General features: G+C 37.8%; 1 protein-coding gene across 2 annotated transcripts; it reads right to left on the reverse strand.

The window, feature by feature from the left end:
* Window positions 1-5,013: 5,013 nt before the first annotated feature.
* Window positions 5,014-8,141, reverse strand: LOC139642897 (tumor necrosis factor receptor superfamily member 11B). Of its 2 annotated transcripts, none has more exons than XM_071517947.1 (7): window positions 7,995-8,141; window positions 7,769-7,882; window positions 7,383-7,517; window positions 7,199-7,277; window positions 6,802-7,040; window positions 6,591-6,704; window positions 5,014-6,259 (listed from the first exon to the last, which is right to left on the reverse strand). In XM_071517947.1, exons 1-7 carry the CDS (start codon window positions 8,092-8,094, stop codon window positions 6,234-6,236), a joined length of 807 nt encoding a protein of 268 aa, XP_071374048.1. In that variant the 5' UTR covers window positions 8,095-8,141; the 3' UTR covers window positions 5,014-6,233. The 2 variants fall into 2 exon arrangements, with proteins under 2 accessions (XP_071374048.1, XP_071374047.1); XM_071517946.1 differs by having other exon boundaries at window positions 5,014-6,264.
* Between the last annotated feature and the right edge of the window lie 8,708 nt (window positions 8,142-16,849).

Below are 16,849 nucleotides of genomic sequence, written 5' to 3' on the forward strand. Positions count from 1 at the left end.
CATTATGGCCAGTGTTACCACCGGCCCCCAGGGTTTTATGTTGGCTCTGACGTCAGATACATATCGTGTGGTTAGCTTGCAAAAGAGCAAAACATTTTGTGAGAAATCTAATTAAGGAAGTGAAAGTCCACTAGCTACTAGCAGCCTTTGATTATTTCATGAGGAAAAGCTGAACAGACTGTTAATTCTGATTGATCTCACTATACAATATGTTCCTCATGATTTTATTTTATTGGAGAACTCTGCATACCTTAAGCACCTCAAGCTACCTTATACACAAAACAGATCTCCCCTCATCCCTCACCTGGAAGGGTAATCAAACTGGGAAGTTTCCATGACTCATGTATGTAAAGTGTTGCCGAAGATGCATTCAAATGCTTTTTCTACAACCACACGCCACACTGATGCTAGCCAAACCCTGACATTCAAAAACTGTGCCTCTGCCATGGAAGAGTTGCATCTGTGAACCGACATGATGCAGCAATTAAAATACAGTGAGCAGAACAATACACTATGAGAAATAGTGCAATCATCAATCATTAATGTTGTGTAATATTTAATTTTCAATCTTGGTAATAAAATGAACTATGTAATATCAAAGTAGGGAGAACATCATACATTAAATTAATTCATTATATGGATTGTTGAAACCATTATCAGGTTGAGCCACAAGTTCATTGATATCCCCCAGTTGATATTTACGCCCACCAAAACCTCATCACATGTGGGTGTCACTTTTAAGACTAGACACAACCACATTACTATAATCTCCTTGTCTGCAGTTGGTGCAGGATGTGACATAACAAACAACTTGTACGTCAGTCTTAAAGGCATACTATGCAGGATTTTCCCCCACACTACACGTTGTTTTGCCTGCGTGTTCCCCGCACCCTCTCACCAGGACACTTTCTCATGCATGCTTACAGCTTTCTCATGCATGCTTGCAGAAAATGTTACCCAACATCATAATAATAAATGTAATAACAGCGACGGATATCTAAATAGCCATTTGCTCACCTTAACTGTCCAAAGGAAAACAAGCTCTGCATCACTGTTCATCCCCTTCCATTCTTTTAATTCTTGCCAGCCGGGTAAAAAAAAAACCTAAATCCTACTTCTGAATAGGAAAACTGCATTTGAAAGGTCCTCAAACTGGTAATTCCTATCAGAAACTTCGGACTTTTGTCTGAGCTCCAAGTTCTCCAGAAAGTAGTTCTGTGGTACATAAATCAACATGGCTGCATGCATAGTTAATGATAAGAACTAAAAATAAGTGTTTCAAAATTGTAAACAGACTTTCAAGTTTCTGTTTGTGCATGGCATAATCAAATATATATAGGGCTAGATGAAAGACTAAAATAAAATAATAACATAAACACTCACCTTAGGCACTTTATATTTATTTATTTAGAATGAAATAAAATGATTTAGGTCAACTTCTTTTACTTATACTATTGAAGAGTGTGTTTTAACCACAGGAAACCCGGCATGAACATTCTGCATTTGTGGTCGATGTACATTTCCTTACATATTCTGCAGAAAGACAAGAAATCAACCAGAGGACTTCCAGATTATAACTACTCTTCAACAGGGGTGTTGAAATAAAGACCTTTTATATCTCTCTTCCGCTGTCAGCTTTGATTTGATGTTATTCTTCTCTGTTGTCTGGTAAATTTTGAGTACCAAGGCGCAGGACAATCTTATTGTCTAAATCACACTGGCTGTAACATGTAATCATTATTCTCAATCTTACCATGTTGCAGAGATGTGGACTCGAGTCACTGTGACATGGACTTGAGTCGACTCAAGTCACTGTTTTGATGACTTGCAACTTGACTTGACAGAAAATAAATGACTTGAGACTCGACTTGGACTTGGTAGTTAAAAACTTGTGAATTGACTTGAGACATGATGACTCAAATGACTTGTTTGTGTTCATTTTATGTTTTCAGTTTAAATATTAAATATGTAAGGGATAATGCCCGACGAGGTGTTCATGATCAGGAATTAATGGACGAGGAGGAGGCCAGAGCGCGTCGGACGGTTGCCTCCGCGGAGTCCATTAATTCCTGATTATGGACACCTCGAAGGGCATTATCCCGCTTATACCATGGTCACTTGCCAAAGAAAAAAAAATAAGACCATTAATTTATATTTTCATGTGTTTTGTAAATCAAAATCTAAAGTTTTTCACAAGCCATAACTCAGTTTCCCTGGTAACACCTGAGGGTTTAACTAATACCTGGACAAGCAGTACCATCCCATAAGGTTCTCATTCAATGGAAACATTGTTCACTACTCCAGTAAATAGGACGAACCTTAGATACGACTTGGCAGCGGGAGATATTTCTTGTCCGCTCAGCTCATAGAACCCTTTGGCTCAGCTATGAGCCAGAAAGCTAACGTTATGCTAGCAACATTCAAAGTCAATATAATTTGACAGCATGTTTAACAACAAGACTAGCTAGTTATTCAGCCATGTCATTGTCCACAAATCAATATCAAGATTTTCACGAATAAATGAGATAGGCCATGTGTACTGTCGGCCGCAGCCTGAAGTAGCGAGTTGAATAGCGAATGGGATGTGAGATGATCGCTTACCGTATGTGATACAAAGTATCAGTAAGTTCAGAGGGGCAGTGTGCTTCTTGCAGCTTGTGTGTTACAGTCGCCATGCTGTGGTGTTCAGAGGATGAGGCACTATGCTATGGTTACTCATTTTAGATACAGGCTGATACTACGTAGCCAGCGCATTAATTTAGAACGGTGAACAGACAGTTTCACTGGAACTACTTAGTAGGTGTCCATTATCTGGAATTAATGGACACCCTGCAGCCAATCAGAATCAAGTATTCACCCAGACCATGGTATAAAAAATATTAAAATGTTCAACATTGTCAATGTTCACATTACAATTGTCTGTAGTGTGTGATGTTACCTGGTATGCGAGCGCACACTGGGAATGGCATTGTCATGATTGAATGACTACCCTGTCAGTCAACCTCCTCGCTACCTGACGTTTTTTTTTTCAATGAGAAGCGCTACACCCTCCCGCTCTGGACTATTTCGTATTTCTGGTGGTTACACACACAGTATGATCAGATCTTTATACGGTCTATGGATCAGATCAGATCATCATCATCATGGCGGCCGCGACTGTGCCAAGAGTCATCACTTTCGGATTCAAAAATTTCACATGTGAAGGAAAAAGGCGAACTGCTGAATGCAAGACCTGCTCATCAAAGATTTCTGACAGCCAGACTACAACATCAAACTTTGTTCGTCATTTGAAGACTCATTTGGATCGGTAAGTGTCTGTGAGGGCTGATGTTAGCTAACGTTAGCCAGATACAATCTGTTCTCTCACAACTCCGTATAGCTAACGTTAGCCTGATATGACAATCTGTTCTCTCACAACTGGCTGGTGTTAATTTCCCTCCCTGTTATAGCAAAACGATTGATATCACTAATATAAGTGACTTGACTTGGGACTTGACTTGCCTTAACTAAGGACTCGACTCGACTTGACTTGACATAACCTGTGACTTGACGTGACTTGACTTGACTTGACTTGCCCAAGAAAAAATGACTTGGGACTTGTTTGAGACTTGGACCAAATGACTGTTCTGCCACGCGTCATACTGGGCAGAGTAGTGGCCCTCCTCACAGGGGTTCTGTGGTACATAAATCAACATGGCTGCATTCATAGTTAATGATAAGAACTAAAAATAAGTGTTTCAAAATTGTAAACAGACTTTCAAGTTTCACTTTTTCGCCTCTTCATGTGCGTTTGCGAGAGATGTATACCAGCTATTCCAAAGCTTTTCCTGCTCTGGAAGCAGCCAAACAAACGCAACTTTCTTGCAGGTGTCCATATTGTTCCCACCTCAGAGCATTCAAGTGGTTGAGGTGGAGACAATATGGACGTCTGAAAGAAAGAGGGAAATCCAAGTGGAAAGTTTCGTAGTTGTCTTGGACATACCACAGCCCCAACACAGAAAATGGTTACATCTCAGAGAAGGTAGAAGGGGGGAGACTAGGCAGTCATGAGTATTTGTATAGACTCCCAGTCCAGCAAGTCGGTGTAGTAATTTAAAAATATTTTAAATAGGAAAATCCTGCATAGTGTGCCTTTAATAATCGTCATGGTAAGTCTGCAGAAAGTAAGAGGCATATTGTTGAAAGCTGAATTTTCCTTTACAGATGTACTGTAGGATGGATTCACATCCACCCACTCTTAAACACCCACGGGTTGGGTTATACGTCTCTTGTGCTGTCATGTATTGGAGCTTAACCTTCAGTAAGCCAATGTGACAGTGGTGGCAAAGTGAGTGATTTACAGTAATAATCTGCAACATTCAGTGGCACTAGATACAATAAGTAGTGCCAGTAATCTGTGTTGTCAATTCTGACAGTTCTGGAGTTTAATATAGAAAATGAATGCCAAAGAAGTACTGACATGCCATTAGGATTGTACAGGTGTGTTGTTTTCACTCAACAATGGCTAACTATTTGACATCTGCAAGAGTGGCTCTCTGGATATCAGGACCATTATCACCATTGCCCAAAGTGAGTATGGTCAAAACAAAACCAGGGTTGTTTACAGCTTTACAATTCAAATGGCATATACAAAATAAGAATAACATTTGCAACCGGTTTTAATTACCAGGGTAGTGCAAACACTTCTACTGTTCTACATATAAATGAATTGTTTGCTATTGTCCTTGGTATTTGATGGTATTTATTCTTGGTATTCTTGAGTGAAATAATTGTACATTAAAAAGGCTAAGAAACCCCATGTGGCAAGGTTTTGGTTAAAGTATGAACATTTCTTTGAAACCACACGTTGACTTCCTGGATCATTGATCCACACACACAGTGCTGCAACCAACCATGTATCTGCAGAATAAACGCTTGACTGTTTCTGAAAGTGTGAAAGTGCACAGGTAGTTGCACTCTTTCATTTGTGGGCTGAATGTCTGTGTTCAGTGTTGTATTTAGTTAAGTAGCTTCAAAATTAGAGAAATAAACATTTTTTTGACCAGGTAGATTTTATTATTGATAAAAGGCCAGCTATAAACCAAACCACACAGGCTTTGAATGACTGTGTGAGTTGTTAGTGCAAAGTAATCAAACAAAAACAGTGAGGACAAGTCTTCTGACAGCACTGTATTGGGGAAAGTCTCAGATGAGGTATGAAGAACATGAAAGTCTTCACATTTGCCACCCTTAAACTTTCCAAAGGTTGAACTGAAAACAAGAGACAAAGTATCTCTTACTGGGAAAGAGAGGCACACTGCACTCCACAAGGGGAAATCCTTCAACCCTACATCTGAAAGCATCTTTTACCCATAACAGCTCTGAGCTTAAAAAACTGTCCCCAGTGGAACATAGTTGAATAAACAAAACATTACAAAAACAGAAACGGAAAGATTGCATCTGCAAATTATTCTATATAAAGACACATAACAAAAACATTATCCTACAAGGTTTTCTAACAGTTCACAGTATTTTGACTCAATGGTATTGTTTTTTATTATTTCAGCTACTATAGCCTACATATTTCTCAGAAACGTATCACTTGCCCATGTTAAACCGCATCACATCATCTGGATATAAAAAACACATGAAAAAAAACTTAAGTTATTATATATGCATATATGCATTTCAAAGTAAACAGGTGTTTACTCTGTTTAAATAATGGTTTAACAAGGAAGTTGAATTGAACTGTTGAAGGTATTCAACAATAGGGTTACACGGAAAGCAAATTGTTTGAGCAAAATTATCTTACACAATCTTGGATGCACACTGATTGTAGTATTCATCAAAGCATATTGGAAAGTACTGCATGTTTCTCCTAATAAAATAGAAGCTTTTGAATTGAATTAAAATTAGGTAGTAAAATGTGGAAGATGGTACAAACTAATATGCCTTTTGCATCATCTACAGAATATTCACAACAGAACAAATGACAGTCAAATATTGACCATACTTCATATTTTGAATATGACTGGTTGAATACGGATACTGTAAACGAATAACTTTTCTGATGTCATTTCTAAATTAAAAGGAACCTAATCGGTGAAACATATCTAATGAGTCTGAAATGACTCATATGATGATCTGACCCATAATTCACAGAACTGGTGGAGAGAGTCATGGCAATGACTTCATATCAAGGCTCCAATGGATTCAGTTTGACCAGAGAGGAGCGACTGCTATCACCACTTTCCTCAACTGGCCTCCGACACACTGAATCCTGTGCTGGAGATAAACATGAAAGTAAGAATAAAAACATAATCACATAGATGCAAATGATCACACAGTGGATGCACAATCAATATTCAAATGCCTTGCCATATGTGGAGCATGTGTGGTGCTGGACTGTGCATAAAGTACACAATCATCTCATCAAAATCCCATGAAGTAGGAACAAAATTTCTGTTTTCTACAAAAATAGCAAATTTTCATATGCATAGTAACATTGAGGTTTTCACTAGTATTGATGTCTTTCACTACAGCATGGTCAAGTAGATGTGAGAAAAAAGAGTGATGGGTTGTATCACTTCAGTTATAATACTGTGACATACCCTTTACTGCTGGCTTCTTGCGGCTCTGGATGCAAGGAATGATGTTCAGTTTACAGGTCACCATAGTCAGTATTAGCAGTCCAATAATCCCAAATGCGAGAAGAAGAGACACTTCTGAGGAAGAGAAACATGCAAAATGGTTATTTAATGTCATTTGAGGTTCTCTCATAAAGGTTTGCTCCCGATGAAAGTCTGATTTCAGATTATTTACCTTTGTTGTTGGGTGTGTCCTCTGTGGGGACAACAGGGCCTGGAATAAGGATGGTGGGTCGACGCTGAGGTAATTCCTGGGTTTGGGTCTTTACATCTGGAGCACGAGACATGTAGTGTGTACTGAGAGAGGCACTTTTAGTTGTCCGGGATGCAGCATCAGGAGTCGTTCTGCTCTGCTCATCGTTACAGACGACATCTGAGATCTTGGTGCCATTATACTTCACACCTGATTTACATCTATGGTAGAGGACAGAAGATAAAGTTGTTAACAGGGGGAACATTGCTAACAGGGGGAACATTGGTTGCTGATGCTCTGGTGTATCCAGTGTATACTGAAGATTTCTAAACTTTATGTATGTGTAGTGTCATAATACACAACAGTATACTGGACATACTCTTTCCATTTTCTACAGGGCGAGTCGATTTTGTTGCTGAAAAATCCATCTTCACATTTATGACATTCTGATGACCGGCCTGGGAAAACATAAATTATACAGAATGATAATTACTCTAATTACTTAAAAGGAATTTGTACATCAATCAGTCATATTGCATGCAGTGTGTGATCCATTGCTGTACCTGTGTTTTGCAATCCAGACCCCTCCTCACATTTGCAAGAGGCAAGATCGTTCTCCCAAGTCACAAATCCTGGACGGCATCGACATTCAGTATCTCTAATTTTACTGCAGGCCGATTCAACCTCACTCCCTGTCTCTACAACAAAGAATATCATTCTCACTCAGTACATGCATTTGGAAAACTGTCACATTATATTGGTATGATTTCAATATTAGTGAAATTCACTTAGATCTTAAGTTTGTTGTCATTAAATTGAATTTAGTTGATAATATAAAACATGTTCCAAGTTGATGCAAAGCTCTGTGAAATAATATGTAACTGGTATCAAGCACCGGTCACATTATTGTTTATTGAATAATACTTGATACCAATGCTGTAAAACTTACCTTCATCACACTTTGTGCATGCGAAGCATTCCTGGGAATCATTTTCTACAGGCTGGTACTGGCCATCAGGGCAAGGTTCACACTTTCCCCGTTTGGTACGAGATACCCTCTGACCTTGAATTTATTTACAGTGTCAAAGGAAACAATGTACTTCAATTGCATTTATGAATGAAGCACATGAAGCAGCAGTAGTACTATAGTATAATACAAGAAACTCATACTTTACCTTCTGGGCATTTGATATAATCTCCAAAAGCACGTAAAGGTTCAGAAAAGGTGAAAGCACATATGAGCGTCAGGAGGATTTTGCATTTGAGCAGAACCATAGTCAGTATTTCAGCGGTGAGTGAAGTGCAGCAGAGCACTTGTGTCACGCACCGCAGGCAGTGAGACAACGAAAACCACTGCAGAGCAGGAATCCCACTCATATAAGGTCAGCGACCCGTGTGACGATTGCCTACGTATGTTTTCAGACAATATGAATCAATTTACATCAATCCTTTAATCTAGTCATATCTCTCGCCTCTATTCACACCCACCGTTAACTTTGAATCCCAACTGAAAACCATTTGTCGTCTTCAGCTTTTAAACTACTAATAACTTCATAACCCAAACTTCAAGTATCTTCCTTTGTGCTGGGATTACAAACTAATGTTATATTATATTATACATTATTATATTATATGTAAGTAATATTTACTTACAATCTAGTCCACAAGCTAGCATTTTGAATCTGAAGCTATGCATTATAAAAAAAAAATCTGAAAATTAAATGATCAATAGATCTGATGCATAGAAGAATTCAATATAAGATATTTTAGAAGCAGGTTCTCAAAATATTTCAAATCAAGTTTCCTTACTCTTGCAGCCTAATTATTTATGATTTCTCCTCTCATATGTGAATGCAATGATCCATACAAAATCTATCTATCTATCTATCTATAGGGAAAAACTAGCAACTGTATTTTTTATTTGTTATGTTGTTATGTCATAAAAGAGTGCTTTACATTTTCTAAATTTATTATAAATTGTATTTAACATTGTATTATGTTGTTACATAAACAATTTAAACATTTAAACATTTACTCTTAAAATCAGTTGTAAAATTGTGTAGTTTATGTAATTTTATCTTGAAATTGAAATATAAAAACAAACTATATAAAAAATACATCCTTAGTCCTACACCTCTTAATTATGAAAAGTATAGTATGGAATAAACTAAACCACGTTGTCAGATCTGCAAAGAAGAAATTTCATGCTGATGAAGTGGTTAAATGTAACAATAATATGAAAGCCCTATGTACGCCCTACTTCATGTTAACTAATGTTTTCTTTTTTTTGTTGTTATTGTTTTCTCTCTTTATTCCTTTACTCTGCTTTTCCTTTTCTTTTCGGTTTCTTTTAATATTCTTTTAATTATTTTCTACTTTTCCCCCTATTTATTTAACAGTATTACTTTACCTATTGATTTGTTTATATTGTTTTGTTCTTTATAAACTTTTATTGGGTTTCATTACACTATTTTATAATTATGTATGATTGTTATTAAGGGAGACACTCCATAAGCCCCTCAGGGTTTCTTCGGTCTTCCTTGCACATGCTCTTTATGATGATGGTATACATCGTGGATATTTTGTTTGAATTACTCTTTTGTGCTAAATAAATAAAAAATAAAAAAAATAAACTTCAGCTAAAATAAATAATATGCTTTCTCATTTGCATAACCCACCTTCATGACATTTTGTTAGAAAAAAAAGACATGTTTGCGTCATCCTTTCACAAAGAAAAACACTCCATGAGTTCATTGTGGGTTTGTCTAAGATATTATCGTGGCTTCTGCCTTCTACCAAAATGAGGTAGGATGAATGTTCTGTGCCACTTTCTCACAAGCACCTGTGATAGTATGCATCTGGCATCACTGATTATCCATAGTTCAAAAAGACCTTAAACTGACAAATGCTTGAGCTAAAGAGTGTTTCATTCTGGGTGTTTCATAAATCTTGAAATGTGATCATATATTTGGAAATTGAGTTTTTGGCTTCTTTTGATTGATGATCATGGACATATTTTTCAGTTGCACATTATTCAACAGCACAACACCAAAACTGTCATTCTGATGCAATGTGGTTACCATCTGTGCAGCAAGTGCACAGGACATAAGTGTGCAAGTGTCATCTTCCCATCAAAAATGCTTCAGCTATTTCAGCAGATTTATTATCCTTTATTTAGGCTTACACATAGGGAGAGGGATAGTTCATGAAAAATGTTGGATTCCATGCACAACATTGCTCCATGGCCGTCATTAATGTTTAATCTTTTTTAGTGTTTCAGGACCTGGGCAGGGACAATGACTGATGGGAAAATAGCTAAGAAATCTGTGGTTTAATGTAACGGAAACTCTACGGTTTTATGTTGTTTTGCCAGTAATTGAAATAGTACCTTTGCATATATGGGCTAAAACAGAAGATGGAAACAACCACATATACTTGATTAATCTGCAAGATACAACCACACAAATGCTAGTTTCGTGCAAAGGATGTTGAAAATACTCCTCCGCTCAAGTCTACCAGCTGGCTGTTGTTTAGAGAAATCATTAAAACCTGACAATAAGAACATGCGGCAAAATAGAAATTCACAATTACTTAGGATAAAATCCACCTTAAAGGTCTTCATAGGTTATTCCCAAGACTAGTTGGAATGTTAAATTGCAACATTAATATGAATATGAACCAATTTAGCGAGCTAACCCTAACTGTAACCCTGGATCTGCAGTGTACGGCAGACCAACGTTTTTACACAGTGATGCAGGCTTACAGGGACAAAGCCTGGTTTATAACTGTCACCACTGTAATGAAATGAAGCTCATTTAGTTGCCAAAGCTCAAAGTAATATTCTAAGTTTGTCTGCCGTTCATTGTCAGTGGAGGGTCCAGGGTTTGTCTCTTTATGACATCATAGAGGGCATTAGTCAGGGCATTATTTCTCTGGTTTCTAACAAGAGTAGTTCATTTTCACAGATATTGTTTAACTGCCTGAGATCATCCTGTTGTTTCTTTTTACTCCCCAGATGAAGCTTCACATGCCACGCCAGCATTCAACAGGTTTCAAAGTATGTCAAGACAGCGACACTTAGGAAACGATACTATTTGTGTAGTAGTAGTAGTGACACTGCTTGGCACATTTCCTTCCTTTGTTGCAGTTAAAACTTGCCGTATTTCCTTTGTAGCAACAATCTATCTAAAATAGACACCACATGTGCTATTTCTATGATCTTAGACATGAAGTCTAAGCTCAAAGCTCAAAAGCCAAGACTCTGATCTGTGATGTCATTTGACATCTTTTTAGGAGGACATTTTTAGGAGATGTTCCATTGCCAACACATAGGAAACCAATTCTGTGGACGCTGGGACAGCACCTGGGGTGATGTCCCAGTGTTGTATATTTTCTGGTTCAGAGCTATCAGTAAAGTAACGAAACAAAGCTCAGTTAGTTAGATGTAAAATTTCAAATGAAAAGCCTACAAGTCCACAAGCCTCAGATACACTGTCATTGTATGGCTCAGTTTTGAGAGCTTTGCTCTGAAGCTTTGTGAGAGAATTACAGCCCTATTGATTGAATGCCATCATCAACAAATGGCTCATCATAGGACAAAGGTAATCACTCAGGCATTTCATTTATACAGTATTTAGGGGTCTAAGCACGTAGTGCTGGAACCCTATTGTATTTGCTGGAATTATTCTTTCTTTCTTTCTTTCTTTCTTTTTTTTTCTCCGCTAAAAGTATCTGCAGCTCAGAAACCGTAAGTCCTACAGCAACTATATTTGGCAGGTGGGCTCCTACGGCGCACCGCTACTCAGGCAAGGCCGCCCATGCACATTGGCCAGATAGTGGCGCTATAACAAGCAACTTTACATTTTGGCCAATAACTTCTGAACTGTGTGTCGTAGACTGAAAATTCCAACCCAACCCATTCAACAGTCCAACCCATATATCACTTTCAATGGGCACCATATTGCATTGTCCGCCATTTTGAATTATTTAAGAAACACTTTTCGCAACTCCTCCTAGGCTGTTTATCCAATTCAAATGAAACTTGGTGTGGAGAATCTTGGGACCGTCCTCTTTCAAAGTTGTAGAAAGGTTATTGATAGGTCAAATGGTTTGGCTTTTATCGACCAATAAACTTTTAATGAAACACGCCATAACACTAAATTGGCCATAACTCATTAACCATTCATCTAATCAAGCCAAAATTTGAAACACAGCAGAAAGAACTGGTCAAAAGCAAAGGCAGGGAGCTGAAAGGTATGACGTTTGGCATGAACAACCAATTCCCCAAAGAAATTTCTGAAAGGCGTAAAAAACTGTACCCGCTCTTCAAAGAACACCGGAATAGCGGGCGACGAGTTGCATTGGTGGTCGCTAAACTGTACATTGAGGGCCAACTGTTCTGTGACAATAAAGTTGCATCCTGGCTTTTTTGAAACTGGATGATCTAGGCCTACATCGTGTGGGCATAATCACCTTCTCGTCGTCCTACTTTCCATTGACTCTATGAACTGTTATAGTTAATGAAACTTAAAAGCTCACGTACACCGGGGAAGTATTGTCACCCAACTTCCTCCCCTGATTTGGTTTGTGTATTTGCATCCGAGTCTCTCTCTCGCGTGCGCTCTCTCTCTCTCTCTCTCTCACTATGCCATATGCCATTCCATATGCTGCAGTGTGGGACGGAGCGGTCTGTGTGTTTGTCTATGAATTATATGTTTTCTCGCTCTCTCTCTCTCTTGCTCGGTCTCAATCTCTCTCTCTCTCTCTATGCCATTCCATGTGCTGCAGTGGGGGGGGGGGGGGGGGGGGGGGGGGGGTTCTGTGTGTATGTCTGTCTCTATGTTTGTCTATGACTGTTATGTTTTATGTCATCTCTGCTATCATGTATTCATATCATGTCTCAATTTCATATCCACACCTATATGATTGTACAAAAACAATGATTATTAGCCAATATGGTGAAGCCATCTCCACTGAACCATGGTTTTTATGTATAACAGCACCAAAAATACTATGATTGAACAATATTGTTAGTCACTATCTAAACCAAAATAAGAAACATAAGGTTAATGATTCTTGTGATGATGGTTATGATGATGATTATGATGATGATGATGATGGGTACTATTGTTGTTGTTGTTATTGTTATTATTATTATTATTAGTATTAGTATTATTATTATTATTATGTTATTATTGTGTTATTATTGTGTTATTGTTATTGCTATTGTTGTTAATATTACTGTCATTATTATCATTATTATTATTATTATTATTATTATTATTATTATTATCGTTATTTATTTAACAGCTCTTGTCAGTGATAACCTCCCTTAATCCTATGGATTCACTCAAATGTTCACCAAGACCAATGGTTAGAAACTGAACAATCAGAATACAACGAACTGTCCATTAAAGATCTACCATTTCTCTCAACAGCAATAAAAAACCATAACTGCTACAGGAACACAGTCATTGCCACAACTCTGGAGCTTGGTGGAAAATCAATAAGATCACCAATCACACACCCTCACCATGTAAATTCACCCCAATTTGGTACAACCCAGACTTTGCAATCAACAAGCGCACTCTCTCTTTTTATTCATGGAAAATCAAAGGAATCACTTACTTAGAACACCTGTTTGACAATAATACCATATTAACACTCCATCAATTAATCCAGAAGTTTGATTTCACTCAAGAACATTTTTTTACAATATCTACAACTCAAGAATGCACTCAGGAAAAAAAATTTTATATCACACATAATAACTTGCAACCACCACCATTAGTAACAGACCTATTTACAATATCAACAGCCAAGAAACATAATAATAATAATAATAACCACCATTTCCCAAGTCTTGGGTCACAGCATTCCACTTTCCCCCTCCCTCTGCCTCTTAGGAGACCTCACACCCATCAGTCACCTACACAAATACCACAACGCCATACTTATCACCTTGACCATTACAAAAAAGACAATATTGCTTAACTGTAAATACAGACACAAAATAACAACATCACAATGGCTCAATTTGTTAGCAGAACACCTCTCAATGGAAGAAATCACTGCATCTAACAAAACTCTGAATCTGTCAATGAACGAAGACCTTTTTTTTTCTTTTTTCTTTTTTTTTCTTTAGATTAATTATAAACCTGTGGAGACTGTCTGTCTGTCTGCTGTCTGTCTGTCGGTCTGTCTGTCGGTCTGTCATTTTATCCTCACTGACACTATGTAGGGGCGGGTGGGGCTTTTTTGGTTTTTGTTTGTTTCTTTTGTTTTTTTTATGTATGCACTTTATCTTGGTTCTGGAATGGTGACACCTTGTCTGTAAATAATAAAAAAAATAAATAAATAAATAAAAAAAATGAACACGGCTCGCTGACCAGAGAGAGAGCATCAAGTGACAACCATCCAAGACAACGGCAACAGCAGGGCTTCTACGGTAATTTCATTAAGCATTAAAATAATCAAAACAAACCGCAAGTGCACAAGATACGGCACCATCAGCACTCTGACAGATGGAGAACAAGTCTATCATCACATTCCACCAAAGTTAATATGGTTTCCACTAACCAAACTATTTGCTGGAGAGCGTTTGGAGATGTGTTGTCGAGGCTGTTTGGCCGGGTTGGCTTGCACACAAACACTGCTCCCCTGCACATTCCACGCCAGGTGATTGATAGAGAAAAGCGCCCGAATGAAAATCAACCAGTCAGTGAAACTAACTGTGCTTCCTCATAGTTCCCTCTGACTGTTTCCCTGCTGTAACAGCAACAGATTCATGCTCAGTGGCTGGGAATTCAGTCACTACGTCTCTACTTTTAAGTTTGCATAATGGTTATAGCTGTATTTGAAATTATTCATTGTTGATTTATTGTTTCATATTCATATATAGATACATACAAGTTATTTACATGGTTTGTTTACTGTCCTCCTGTGATAAAGCGCTCTATTGTATTGTTAGGGGCTCTAAAAACTTTGTCATGCAACCTGCGTTAGCTCCAGTTAGCTTCAGAGTGTGGAGAGCAGCAGGCTGTCAGCTGAAACTAGTGCAGCAGGCCGCTACAGCGCCTCACTGTCATATACATCTGTTGGGCGGTCAGAAAGTCACTGGAAATACCCACAGATGATTGTTTGTGTCACATATGACAACAATCTATTAACACTGTATGTAAGGCTGAGTGTGTGTGCTATTTTAAGTACAGTCTACAAGGAAAAAATTAGTCTTTTCTGCTCATTATTCCATGAAGTATCTGGGCGAGGCTGGGAGGCATTGTTCATGCTTTTGGTTTGTTGACTGGTTGTGTTCAGGCTCTGGGTGAGACGGGGCGGAGCTGTGCTTGCATCACCTCGTGTATGTCTTGGCCATTACTCGCCTATCTTCTCCTGGTGGTTAAATGTCAAGCAATGTGCTAATATACAAGACAAATAACAATGCCCAGGGCTTTCCCCATGCATGATAGTGATAGTTTTTCTGTGACTACAGAGAAAAGCAGAAATAATATCCCTTCTGGCAATAACTTATAAATATTCATGAGTATGAGGGGGAAAAAAACAAACAATTACTAAATGAAGTTCCAGGCTTTTCAGCCTCTCAAGCCCTTAAGTCTTTCTTAGGAGAGAAAAGAAAAAGAAAGGAGAAACAAAAAGAAAAAAAAAGAAAGAACATTTTTTTTTAAACACATGTTGAAAAGTATACAAAAGCATACAAATGCAAAAAGTTAATATCTCATAATTGACTGCATAGATTTTTATGAATTTTTTTTACACATGTTCTAGGATGATGTCCAAGTCGATCCATGAAATTTGGTCATTATTGATGAAAGTGGGCATGGCTTATTATTGCATAATAACCAAATCTTCATTGGTATTAAAGTCACAACTTCAAAAATTAATTTAAAAAAATCAGCCGTATGTCCTTGAGAGCTGAAATTTTCAGGACATGTCGGCTGAAGTGAGATAAATCTTTCGTACAGTGGTACCTACCCCCGATTCTGACGTTGCACCCCTCTGTTTATAGCAAAAACTGACTGTGATCCCACAGTGTTGTCCTCCTAAACCGTACGTTGATTACATGATTTAGATTTTTTATAAAGTGATTAATGCTGTCAATCATAACTGCAGTATCACAATACTTCTCCCTTTAGTTATTTTCTCCTCAACACAAGATAATCTTTTAATTAATATCATTTAATTATTATCAATTAGAATTCAAAGATTTGTATTCTTTCTACCGCTGCTTTATAGGCAATTAACAACACTTCTTAGCTATTCCAAAACACAAATACACAAAATAATTTGCAGGAGACAGTGAGAGAAGGTTTTTCATTGCTTTGGCTGTAAGGAGTAGAGTTTTTCTGCTTCCGGCACCAAGCGTCTACATCTCGACACCTCTTCATCTGCTGAAGTTGCTAAGTGACTGTAGGATTTTTAATAGGTTTTTGTTGGACTACGTGTGTCTGAAATGCCTGTGATAGTAACCTAAACTGGCCAACTGATGGCCCTCATTTAAGATCACTATTAAGACACAACATTGTGTGCCAAACACCATTGTGAAAAGACATAACATACCAATGGACGCACAGATTAATATGATGGACATAAGATCATGGATTATACAACATGTGATCAGCAAAAAAACTGTCTTTAACACAATAATCCACTACATTTTCATATAAATAAATGTTTGCTACTTTCTATCACTGATATTACACAATAGTGATCGTACCCAGTTCATAAAAGCTTTTATCCTACATTTGCTGTTCTGAACATTCAGTGTTGGTATAGGTTATTCCTGGGAAAAAGCCTCTGCACACAGGAAGTGATGCATTTTATGTTTCTAGCAGCGGCAACAGCAGTTTGTTTGGAATAAACAGAAGAGGAACTCAGTAGTTAGCATAACCAGCAATGGCCACGATGGCTGATCAGACAAAGAAAAGAAACTAAAGCTTCAACCACAGAAAAACCAAGGGAAAAGATGTCACAGTACTGTTTACATTGTTTCCGCAAAAACGCCACAGGAATG

Source organism: Centroberyx affinis, unplaced genomic scaffold (genome assembly GCF_046629955.1).
Source record: "Centroberyx affinis isolate AG114_WGS23_722 - 3 ecotype Tasmania unplaced genomic scaffold, CSIRO-AGI_Caff_v1 ptg000543l_1, whole genome shotgun sequence".
Classification (NCBI taxonomy): domain Eukaryota; kingdom Metazoa; phylum Chordata; class Actinopteri; order Beryciformes; family Berycidae; genus Centroberyx; species Centroberyx affinis.